Consider the following 11876-nt stretch of genomic DNA (forward strand, 5'->3'; position numbering starts at 1 on the left):
TGAAGAATGTGCTGCTTTTCTTGTCTGTACATTGTAATATTTCTGTTTAGTGCCCAACAAGATGGACGGAGACACCACCTGGGACTCTGTGTTAGCAGTATTATGAATATTTTTTTGGTTTTATAATGTTTTACAGACCAAAGGATTAATCTTCCTTATAAGAAAATAATTTCCCGTATAATAATTCATAATAAGAAAAGCCTGTGTTTTGTATTTATCTATTCTACTCATTTATCACTTGTTTAAAAGACTAAATTCACTAGAAAACATTAAAATTCATGTTATAATGGGTGAACTTTTACAAGGAAAAGGAAGTGATGCTCATGTGTCATGTGTCGTGGTTTTGCTGTAATTGATTACACTATGATCTACAAGAGTTTAAGCCTACAGGCCTATTTATTTACATTTTGGAGAAGGACATATGCTGAATTAGCTATTGACAGTTCTGTTCTTGTACCAGTGTGTGTACCAGTGACAGCTGTCAAGGGATTTATTTTCATATGGAAAACAAAATCTTAAAAACTCTGAAAAGACCCGGCTCCTGTCCCATTAAATCCACATCATCTGGTCACTTTAAGACAGTTGCTGTGAGTCATTATTGTGAGACAGAGAAGTGATATTTTGAGTCGAGGCTCGTGTGTTGGGCTCCATCTTGGAGGGTTAATCAGCTCAGGGTTAAACAGTCGGGTGCTGAGGTAAGAGGGCCGCTGCTAATCTCACTGTGTCGCTTTATTGTGAAACCTTTTCTGTGCACGGGCTGATAATCACACAACACACACACACACACACACACACACACACACACACACAGCAACATGTGGTTTGACGGACAACCGATTAATAGAGAGACAGTTACAAAACCAAACACTTACTAACAGACGACAATTTACAGACAGAGGAGATAATAATGAGACGATCATGTTACTGCTGCTTTATAAAACTTTATAATTGATTAGTTGTTTAAACCCAGAGCTCAAGGTGCTTAATTCCTGAAATCGCTCTGCTTTTAGCTCCAGGCTGCAGGCAGCTAATGATTATTTCATTATCATCATTTCTCTGATGGTGGAAAAACAACCAAGAGCCTGTGGTTGCTTTTTAAAACGTAGCCCACTGTTTTGCGCAAAAGTATTCAGTTACAGTGAAGCAGGGTTTCCTCACATTTTAGCATCTGGTGAAACAAATTGATTATCAAAAAATATTTTTGGATTATATTATATAGTATCATGAACCTCATTTTATATATTCATTAACTCACTATTTTATGTAACTGTGTATTTGACCTGAAGCTGATTATCACAAAAGAAAAGATCTTCACATTGAAGAAGCAGGAACTAGGGATCGTTTAGCACGACTTAAACAATATTGATTAGATATCATATAGATTGTCGCTGATAAATAATCTAGGTCAATTGACCGATATATTAAGCTCATGTCTTTTAATGTAGCTCTCTCCAAAGTGCATGTGAAGCTTAAACCTTTTCTTTTGAGCTGAACGACTCACAGCACATTCATCAGTGGCCTGGTCTCTTGAGGTTTTCGTGCTTTCATCATGAACAGTGAAGCAAAACAAAAAGGCTCACTACTGATCGGATTGAATGCAGCATCTGTGGGAGCGAACGTGACACCTGACGGACAAAGAGCCGATGGAGGCAGAGACAGACGGAGACAGACTTCAGAGGACATCGTTAATGAATTATTCCAATTTATGCAAACACACGCAACATGTTCACTGTGTTATGAATAGAAATAAACTCAGACAGTCTTGAAAAACAAATATGCTGTCAGAGGCCAAATGTCCCAGACAGTCCTTCGTATGTTCAGTGGTTACAGCTTGTTGTTGTTAATTTTATTCTATTGGTCTTAAATTCTGCACAGTGCAGACAAAAAGAGTTCAATTACTGTTTAAGCTTTCCAAAAATGTCTCGTTCAGCTCATTACTATTAATAAAAGCAGCAAACCTAAACTCTGAGCCAACGAGAACAAAAAAAGCAGTGTGCACTCACCCTTCATCATCCACACCAAAACCATACAAATAAAAAAGCTCATAAAACTCCAAAATTCAAAGTAACTGGCTGCGGTAGATTTTTGAATTTTGAGTCTGAACTAAAATCCTTAAAGCAGATATCAGTGGAATGTTTTTGTTAATATAAGTCAAATCCTTAAGTTTTGAAGAAATAGACATAAAAGTAGGTGAACAAATGATCTTTTGTTGAGGTAACTTATAAAGTAGTTGAAATAACTTAAAGTCTTGAGTTTTGCCAAGTTAAGTTGTTAAATGTGACCAACTTTAACTTGAAAACTTGAAAAAGATAGTCGAAATAAATTGTTTTTTGTAATTTCCAACATAATAAAATATTTTCTGTTTAGTTAACTGAAAAAATGTTGTTAGGCCAACAATTTTAAGATTTCACTTTTAGAGTGCAGTGACTTAATTGAAAAGAAAGTAGCTCATTCTGATGAGTAAATCTGAGCAAACATTTCAACAGCCGGTCATTGTGATCTCACTGTGATGCCTTGTCTCCCTCTCAGCAGGGCGCCGTGAGGGAGGACAGGGCCATGGCCTCCTGGTTCAGCTGGAACGAGCCGTACTACCGGAGCCCGCGGCGCGACCCGGCCGACGTGGTCACCGACACCCTGATGCTGGAGTTCAGCTGGCAGCAGAAGGAGGCCGAGCGGCAGCAGAGGGAGCGGGAGAACGAGTACCGGCGCCTCAAGACCGGCGTGGACTACAGCTGGCTGGCCAACACGCCTCGCTCCTCCTACAGCATCAGCACCGGGGAGCGGCTCGGCCTGGAGGACCTGTGCGCCAAGGTGCCGCCGTCCTGCTGCGGCCTGGTCATACTGAAGTAAGGAGACACTGACATGACACAAAAATACAGACAAATGCTGCAAGAACTAGAGCGTAACGTGACGCCATCCTTAAATGAAATATGATGCATTTTGTTCACATAAAACTACAGGTTCCCACATTTTCTGGCTTGTGCGAATAAACCAGTGTTTGATTTGGGCCCCAGTGAGTTCAAGGTTCAAAGAGGTAAAATTATCCAATAGCCTAATAATATTTGGCTATTGGATATTGGCCCATTACCATAATCCCTATACAGTAGTTTTAGGAGTAGGTTCGTTTCCTTTAATTGTTAGTGCAAGCTATTTTTAGAACGGCGGAGCAGAGCCGCGAGCTGCTGAGAGCTACGCTACAGAGGCTAATGGGATTTCTTGGTTTCCCTCATCAAACTCATCAAATACACAATCCAATAACTCCAAAACACTCTGGTGGACAAGTTGTGACCTGCACATTCATCACGCTATGAGATAATAATGGAACGTGACAAGACAGAGTTGTTTTCGAGGTAAATGCAGAGACTGCTTGCCGAAAAACTGCCCCCGATGGGAACACGCATCTGCGTTTTTGCATGAATTTACCTCAAAAACAACTCTGTCTCGTATCGTTCAGTTATTATCTCATAGCGTGGTGAATGTGCACCTAAGACTATAGGGATTATGGCAATGGGCCAATTTGCCAAAATGTTGAACTATCCCTTTAAGGAGTTACATTTGTGTGTGAAATGAAAGACTGGCGGGAGGCTCAACCACCCACCAGCTTAGGCCGATGGCTGGCTCATCACATGTAGCTGGATGGGTCAGTAGGTAATGCCATTGACTTTAGTTGGCTGTGGGTTTGAATCCTATTCAGGGTTATGTGGTCATTTGACTTTAGAAGAGTTTATTATTGCTAAGGACGGTGGCTGACTTTCCTGGGTTTGGTCTGGGTTGTGTGTAATGCACGATGGAGAGGCTACCACTGTCTCCCATCTCTGAAGGATTCACCACATCCACCCAGACACAGTAGGTCGGTGGGTAAAGGCATTGAATGGGGATTGGGAGGCAAAACCCACTGCACTCAGACTTAGTAAATCTTACGCTGATTAACAAAGGAACAATAAAAATCTGTTCAAGACAGTTTCACTTTGACTAACTGATCAAATGACCAAGCTGTCTGTCTCTGTAAAGCTCTGGTCCCTTTAATCTGCAGCACTGAGCTTGTTTGAGCATCTGTTCACAGAAAGCCGCCGAGGTCTCAGGTGTCTTGTTAGAGTTTCACAGTTTTTTTTTTGGGTGGGGTAAGGAGCAGTTGGAGAGGTGTTAATGTTGGTTAAAAGTGAGGAGCTAAACACTGTGTGTGTGGAAGTCACACACAGACACACAACAGGGGCTAAGTGGAGCATGTTGTTGACATTTTAATCAGCTGCATGAAGGTGAAGTCCTCGTCATTAACTGGTGCTTCCTCTGAGAGGAGACACTTTGGGTTTTTCCCAAATGTCAGACCATCCTGTTCTTTACTCTGAAACTCATTACCTTCCACAAATTGCCTGCTCATCCTTCTGAGTAATACTTTCAGAAATGAATAAATATATCTTTTATTTTAAGTCAAAAATATGTAAATAGAAATATTTGCTTTTTCTTGAGCTTTTAACAACATCCCATCGTCTCCTTGAGTTTGCTCATAACAGAACTGTGACCCTTGTGTTGGTCTTTGTTTTGCTTGTCATTTACATTCAAAGTGTAATGCTTGGCCATTGAAGTGTATTATCTTTATCAAAGCGACTACATTTTCACAATTGCATAGTGATTGTTTTAAATTGCCCTTTTAAAAATGTTCATTTCCATTCTCATTGATAAAGACATATCCTTTTTACTTCGTAGTCCAACATTAACAATGACAATGGTAAATGCACCTTAATAAATATAATTCATGCTCCAAATGTGACCCACACAACATAATTTCTCCCTTCAATGCCAGTGTGCTTTGTCTCTGTGGCCTAAGGTGAAGAAAGGAGGCAAATCATTACTTGACTTGACTGGAGGCACTTACTGTGAAGCAGCTCCTCAAGCAGACGTCTATTTAAAGGCTTGTTAGGGCTTCAGCGCCTCTTGTTAGGAGGAGCAGTAATTGGGGGTTAGCAGGAGTGTGATGGTCCTGCTGGTAGGACCGCCGTAAGGGCAATAAAACACTCGAGGCCCTGATGTTGTACTGATTTTTTTTGATTGATTGATTATTCTATATTAGAGAAAATAAAAGGCATGCAAAAAATAAATAACACGCGTCACAGTGTCCCAAAAAACAAGACCAATATTCAAATCACGTATGCTTGAAAAGGAGCAGGAGGAAGCCGAGCTTTTTAGTTCCCACCCCTTATTCACTACTTCATCATTCCCTATTCAAAGCAAAACAAAATAAACCGTATACAAGCAAAAAAGCCAAAAGACTCACTCTCAGTTTATCACATTTTAAAGAGGCTTTACTATGCAAATGTTTTGATAATTTAGGTTTATGAGATCAGTACTATTAGGGATTGTGGGAGCAGGGACAGTCACTTAAAGCAGGAAAGAGTGAGCCAGGTGGTTGACAAATAAGATGTAACCCTCTGTAAAGAAGTTAAATTGTCTCATGGTTCGTTGCTAACACCTACACTGTCATTTGATACACTAAAAAATATTGTTTCAAATCAAGCCCAATGTGAAAAGAAAACTGTTTTAAAGGGATAGTTCAACATCTTGGCAAATTGGCCCATTGCCATAATCCCTATAGTTTTAGCAGTAGGTTTGTTACCTTTAATTGTCGGTGCGAGCTATTTTTAAAACGGTGGAGCAGAGCCGTTAGTTGCTCAGAGCTACTCTACAGAGGCTAATGGGATTTCTTGGTTTCCTTGGCAAATGCAGAGACTGCTTGCCGAAAATCAGTGGTTTTGCATGAATTTGCCTCTAAAACAACTTTGTCTCGCAACGTTCTGTTATTATCTCATAGCGTGGTGAATGTGCAGGTCACAACTCAGTACTGTGTACTTGGAGTTGTTGGATTGTGTATTTGATGAGGGAAAGCAAGAAATCCCATTAGCCTCCGTAGCGTAGCTCTGAGCAGCTCACGGCTCTGCTCCGCCGTTCTAAAAATTGCTTGCACCGACAATTAAAGGTAACGAACCTACTCCTAAAACTATAGGGATTATGGCAATGGGCCAATTTGCCAAAATGTTGAACTATCCCTTTAAAGTCAATTTATTGGGAAAAAACTGGAGAAATGTACAACAACAAAATCAACAACTGTCCCACTCACCGTGTCTCTCTCAGGTTGAGGGAGGTGATGCAGGCCAACGAGCCCGAGGCGCAGGAGGTGTCGGGGCTGTTCCGCTCCGTCCTCCTGGAGGCGCTGGACAACCTGAAGGAGGAGCAGGAGACGCAGCGCCTCGCCCGCCAGTGGAACAACAAGCGTGCCATGAGCATGTCCCTCATCAACTTCAAGTCCCGCATCAGGATCAACCCCTTCGGCAGCACCGTGGGTCTGACCTCGGCGGCCGAGGGGGCGGGGCTGAGCGACCTCAAGACGGTGTCGGCGGACGTGGAGAAAGGGATGGAGAGGGAGGAGCGGTCGCAGAGGGTGTGGAGCATGCCCGACTTCAGATACAAAGGAGCCAACAGCAGTAAGGTCGTCTGATGTGGACATTTGAGACATTTGTGGAACGGATGCTGATCCTCAGGACTCTGCTGCTGCTGCTGCTGCTGCCGTACGTCCACTTTGCACCTGACGAAGGAGGATGAATCCCATCATCGTCCTCCTTCTCTTTCAGTGTGAGACCACTCAGCATTAGATCTGTTTACTTCCATCTTTCCATCTGAAAGGGCAGTGCCAGGTTTTTCTCAGATCTGACGTACCTCGACAACATTAATCTTCAGTTTCAGCTCTGATTGAGATGATCTCCTCTTGCAGCGATGCCTTTTTATGTTTTCTAGAGATTCAGCATCTAAGCACCGAGTGCTATTTACTGTAGGGATATTGATGTAACTTAAAAGAGAAAATGACTTTGCAGATTTCCTCGAGAGGTGAAAGATCTTTTTTTGACAGAATGTTTTGCGTGAGATTTCTGTACCGGTGTTACCCTTTTACTCATTACTGACTCACCCTCATGCTGATGAATACTCCAGAGTAGTTTTTTATTCCTCAAAGTGCATCTGCAGATATTATATGAGAGTCAATAGTGCCCCACATAAAAAGGTCCATAAAACTACACAAAAACCTCATAATATTCCTCCTTACTGCTCCTCTGCTGCAATCCAAGAGTCCAGAGTTTACTCGAAACAACGTCATTTAGGACATTTTTACAGCCTAAACAGTACTGTATTGAATTTGTCTGGGACGCGTGTGAACGTCACAGCGCAATACAGGACGGTTTAGGCTGTAAAAATGTCCTAAATGACTTTGTTTCGAGTAAACTCTGGACTATATCCCTTCAGGACACTTGGACTGCAGCGGACGAGCAGTAAGGAGGAAGATTACAAGCTTTTTGTGTTGGGCGCTATTGACTCTCATATAAGGAATAAAAAACTACTCCGGAGTATTCATCAGCATGAGGGTGAGTCAATAATGACTGAATTTCATTTTTTGGCGAACTATTCCTTTAAAACAACCTGTAGGTAATAATCAATGTTCACATTAATGTCATTCAGAGAGTGAGTCATGCTCTCTGCGCTTTGCACAAGGACTCTGCAGCACAGCAATTCTTCATCCAAGGTCGGCAAACACAAAAAGCTTTCCCTTCGTGTTCATGTGAAAGACGGGCGGCCACAAAAGAAGGCACATCATGAAACATCGCTGGAAAAGACGAGGTCGCTCTGAGTGAAACATTTCAAAGTCAATTCTTCCCAGCAGTTTATTGCCGTTTCTTTTCTGTTTTGTCACACATCAAATTTCAACAGTACGCAACAGGGTTTATTATTCCATCATCCACATAAAGCTTTTTGGACTGATTTCGATACAGGGGGATAACAGTAACTCTGTTTTGTATTTTCAGTTTATTAAAATAACTGATGTTGAAACAAGATTCATAACAAAATTTACAGAAATTCGGGGAATGAATGTGAATGAGTTGGTGGTACAGCAACTACTAAACACAATGAAAAGTCGATTTCAATTTTAAACAAATTGTATACACAATAAAAACTAAGGTATTGGTACAAACACTGTGGTTCTCACAGCCAAGTTTTTACTGTGGAGACACAACGGGCTGATTATTTACAAGAGGAGTGGACAGCACTAAATGAAGAGAAGCCGACGTGAAGGATCGACGCAGCAGGTAAAAAAATATACGTGGCACTTTAAAGTAGAACTTCACCGATTTTAGTTACACATGGAAGTCTGCTGACGGGTCTTTGGGGAGTTGTGCTGCATCTGCATGTGTGGAAGTCAAAGAAGCAGCAGTTTGAAATCTGATAAATGTCCTCAAGTCATGTTACGTGAATTTTGAAAATTTGAGAGACGTGAGCTCACACAGATCTCTGGTCGTCTCCGCACAGCTACGTAGCATAACACTCCCAAATCTCTCCCTCAGATCGGTGGAGAACTCTTTTAAAGGTGGAGGCCGTACGAGCAAACCACAAGCAAAGTTGAGACACCGACGGCCGACAGTTTACCCACTTTCAACACTGGCGCCGCCGCTGCCGTCTAATGACAAGTTTTCTTCATATGATCTAAACACACTGTTCAACATTAACTCTTCTCATGTCACGAAAGCTATCGGAGTAAAAAAAACTTAAGAATCATGGGAAACTGGACAGCAGCATCTCACTTTACCACCAGAGATAACAGCTCGATCCCTCCGTCTGGCTCAGCGCTGCCCGTGGGGTCGTTCAAGTCGTATTCGTCGTCTCGTCCTCAAGGCTGAGTTGTTGTTTCCTGAGTTCTGCTGACGAGCCCGACCACCGCTACTGGCGTCCACAGTTGCATCACAGAGTTGAGTTTAAGAACTCAAGGAGCTCTGCTCGATTTTTATCCCGCTGGAACAAATATGAAAAAAACAAACAACACAAAAACAGAGATGTGAACCAAAGGAGAAAAATCCACTCAATAAAGAAATAAAAAGCACGTTCATCTGATTACTCAACAGCAAAGAGGTGAGATTACCTGTTTGTCTTTCTTTGACTTTTTTACTTTCATCTTTATCTTCTTCCCTGAAATCATGCTGTATTTGCCTTTTTTCCTGTCCTTCAAGTACTGCAAGAGAAACAAAAGTAAGTTTAGAGGAACTACAACATAAACAAATTTAAATAACACTGAGAAAGTGACATAATTACCCTGCAATAATCAGACTTATCAATTTAAAGGGGAAAATATAGAAGAATTACTTGGATCTAAAGGTTGTATGTACGTATGAGCACATTTTTGTCCAAGTATTACACAACATATCCATATACATAGGTAGAAGAATAAAATCCTGTGAATGGAAAAAAAAACATTTATTCTCTAATGAGGATGTGATGAACTGAACAGATTGCTCATTAGTCAATTCCTTTGTTACCTTGGAGATCTGTACAGGTCCCGAGTTGTCTTCTCCTCCTTTTGCCTTCTTGTCTTTTTTACGTTTACCGGTATGTCGCTTCTCTTTCTTCCCTTTCTGGTTCAGAATACAAAACAAGTCACACTCAGTTTTCTGTGGAAAAACCCGAGGGAACTAATCAAATCTAATGTGTAGAAAATTACTTTTTTGGGTTGTTTCTCCTTTTTCCTTTTCTTGGACTGTTTTCTGGATTTACTGCGGGAGTCTAAAAACAACAACAAAAAACAATGAGTCAAACCCTCCCATGTACTTGGCAACGATATGATGACAATACACACATACAACTTACATTTACAAAGCACTGAATAAAAAATAAAACGAAGAACAAAAAAAAAAAAACGTAGGAAAACTGAACAAACTACAAATTCTGTTCATGATAGATAAATTACAGACTTTACATCTACACTTACCGTTGCTGCTGCTAGAGCTACTTCTGCTGCTGCTGCTGGATGAGTGTGATGAACCTGACGAAGAAGACGATGATGAGGACGATGAAGAGGATGATGATGAACTTGAAGAAGACGATGAGGAAGATCTACTTCGGCTGCGCTTCCGTTTCCTTTTTTCGTGCCCTAAAAAACAAAAACAAACAAACAATAAAAGAGACATCGTAAAGAGAGACCAAAGTACAAATGTTCAGACTGTATGATACATGACACTAAAAATTCATATAAGCCATGTTACTGTATCTAGTTAAATTTACCTTGACTGACAGTGTTTGGAAGTAACACACCATAAGCATATGAAGTGACTCTTTTAGGTTTTATATCAGACAGAAAACATACTACTATGGTTCTTTTATTCAGGGCTCCAGACTAACTTTTTTTTTTTACTTGGAGCAGTGTTCCCTAACTTAAGATTTTAGGAGCACAAACAGAAAAGTTAGGGGTTCACACTGTAAATCGACTTGCAAAGCAAATATTCACATTTCCTTTTCATTCATGATCCTCATACACATTGGCCTGACACCTGTAATGACAGATTCCTGATACTTTTAGTTGCCCCTTCCACGTTTATCCAGTGTTAAAAAAACCCAAAACATTTAGGGGGAGTATGGAGCCCTATAAATTGCCTTTTTAATGCTCATTCACAAAAGAAATTTGATCCAATATGACCTAGATGTGAACAGTTGAATTTATGCAGCCATCAGTTATTAAGTCAATGACTGTCTAACCATATTACAATATACATAGATTACTACATAGAAACACTGGTGGACACTAGTCGTCTAATGCCAGATGTTAAGGGTTGGTTCACTGTGTCAAACATGTGGGCCGCCAGAGTATTATGAATTTGCCATGTGTGAAAGTTACATAGAGGATGGAAAAAGCATAATATTGTTAAAATTGCACACATTTTTCTCAAGAAATTTCAAAACTGTTTATACTGTTTGGTAAAAGGATAGTTCATTGACTGTAAAAATCTTAATACTAAACTTGTCCTTCTTTGGACTAAAACAGAGGGTAAACAATGTAGTGTCCTCATTATTTATAGGTTATTATGGTTTTTTATTTTACTTCTTCAGCCCATGTGGGATCAAATTTAGTCTGTACAGTATGTGTCCCCTGATCTAAAATGAGTTTGACACCCCTGGTTTAGTGTTTCACTGTGTCAGGTCGTCTTGCCTCTGCTGGTCGATCTCCTCCTCTCGTCTGTCCTGGAGGTGGAGCTGGACACCCTGCACTCCGCTTTCGTTGACTAGGTGGTACACAAAACAGATGTTTTGTTTGAAGAGTGATTAATAATCTAGCATGATCAATGTGAGCAAAACGACAGGTCAATCAATCAATCATTGGATATCATGGATAGTTACACCATCGATGTCAATGCGACTGAAATCTTGTCAATGCTGCTAGAAAAAAAACGACAGCTATTAAAGTCAGACACATCAAGGCTGCACCTTACCGTTCACAACACATATCCCAAGTTAAAAGAAAAATACGTAGTGTTGTTTATACAGAAACTCTCCATTCACTGTGTTCAACGCGTCAGTAGCGGCGATACGAGCTAACATGGGCTTGAAGATGTTAAAAGAAAACCCGCTGTACCGCTAGAACAACAGCTTCTGTACTCACCATGACTTCGGTGGAATACACTTTAAATATCACATATATATTGACTTTACACCCGCTGAGAAAAGGAGCGAAAATGTGTCTTTTACTCCCGGTTATCCCTTGTAAAGTCCAGCATTAGCTCCTTCTCTGAGGAGACATTTTGTATCCCATAATGCACCGCGGCTGGCAACGTTCAAAACAACATGGGAGTGAAACGGAAGAAAAGAAACGGCAGAGAACCGCGACAGCGCCTCCAGCGGTAACCAAGGAAACTGCACCAGTGAACATTGATTCCAGCTCCTGATGTTGCAGTGAGAGGGATTTTCTGCCTCAAAATGACTTTATATCACTCAGAGTTATATTTAGAAGATTTAACCTTACTTTTTACTGCTTGACAAATGCTCAGAGATGATATCATCCAGGTCAGATGTTAGTA

At 40.8% G+C, this 11876-nt stretch overlaps 2 protein-coding genes across 2 annotated transcripts; one reads left to right on the plus strand and one right to left on the minus strand.

Moving 5' to 3' along the window:
* Positions 1–2520: 2520 nt before the first annotated feature.
* On the plus strand, positions 2521–6945 carry rd3 (retinal degeneration 3, GUCY2D regulator). The gene is made up of 2 exons (XM_085770800.1): positions 2521–2846; positions 6127–6945. Exons 1-2 carry the CDS (start codon positions 2557–2559, stop codon positions 6488–6490), a joined length of 654 nt encoding a protein of 217 aa, XP_085626926.1. The 5' UTR covers positions 2521–2556; the 3' UTR covers positions 6491–6945.
* A 732-nt stretch (positions 6946–7677) lies between these two features.
* On the minus strand, positions 7678–10122 carry LOC146961521 (uncharacterized). Its single transcript, XM_085771709.1, has 6 exons — positions 10071–10122; positions 9797–9958; positions 9530–9591; positions 9348–9443; positions 8954–9043; positions 7678–8826 (listed from the first exon to the last, which is right to left on the minus strand). Exons 1-6 carry the CDS (start codon positions 10120–10122, stop codon positions 8776–8778), a joined length of 513 nt encoding a protein of 170 aa, XP_085627835.1. The 3' UTR covers positions 7678–8775.
* Positions 10123–11876: the final 1754 nt, after the last annotated feature.

Source organism: Trachurus japonicus, chromosome 24 (genome assembly GCF_045865225.1).
Source record: "Trachurus japonicus isolate A0001 chromosome 24, Traja_1.0".
Lineage (NCBI taxonomy): Eukaryota > Metazoa > Chordata > Actinopteri > Carangiformes > Carangidae > Trachurus > Trachurus japonicus.

What these genes read in the sequence shown, in the direction of transcription:
- LOC146961521 (XM_085771709.1), bottom strand. Translation starts at nt 10,122, where the DNA reads ATGGTGTGTTACTTCCAAACACTGTCAGTCAAGGTAAATTTAACTAGA. An exon ending in AGGAGAAACAACCCAAAAAA is followed by an intron (nt 9,444 to 9,529) that starts GTAATTTTCTAC and finishes ATTCTGAACCAG; the next exon opens with AAAGGGAAGAAAGAGAAGCG. An exon ending in GACCTGTACAGATCTCCAAG is followed by an intron (nt 9,044 to 9,347) that starts GTAACAAAGGAA and finishes TTTCTCTTGCAG; the next exon opens with TACTTGAAGGACAGGAAAAA.
- rd3 (XM_085770800.1), top strand. Translation starts at nt 2,557, where the DNA reads ATGGCCTCCTGGTTCAGCTGGAACGAGCCGTACTACCGGAGCCCGCGG. An exon ending in TGCGGCCTGGTCATACTGAA is followed by an intron (nt 2,847 to 6,126) that starts GTAAGGAGACAC and finishes TGTCTCTCTCAG; the next exon opens with GTTGAGGGAGGTGATGCAGG.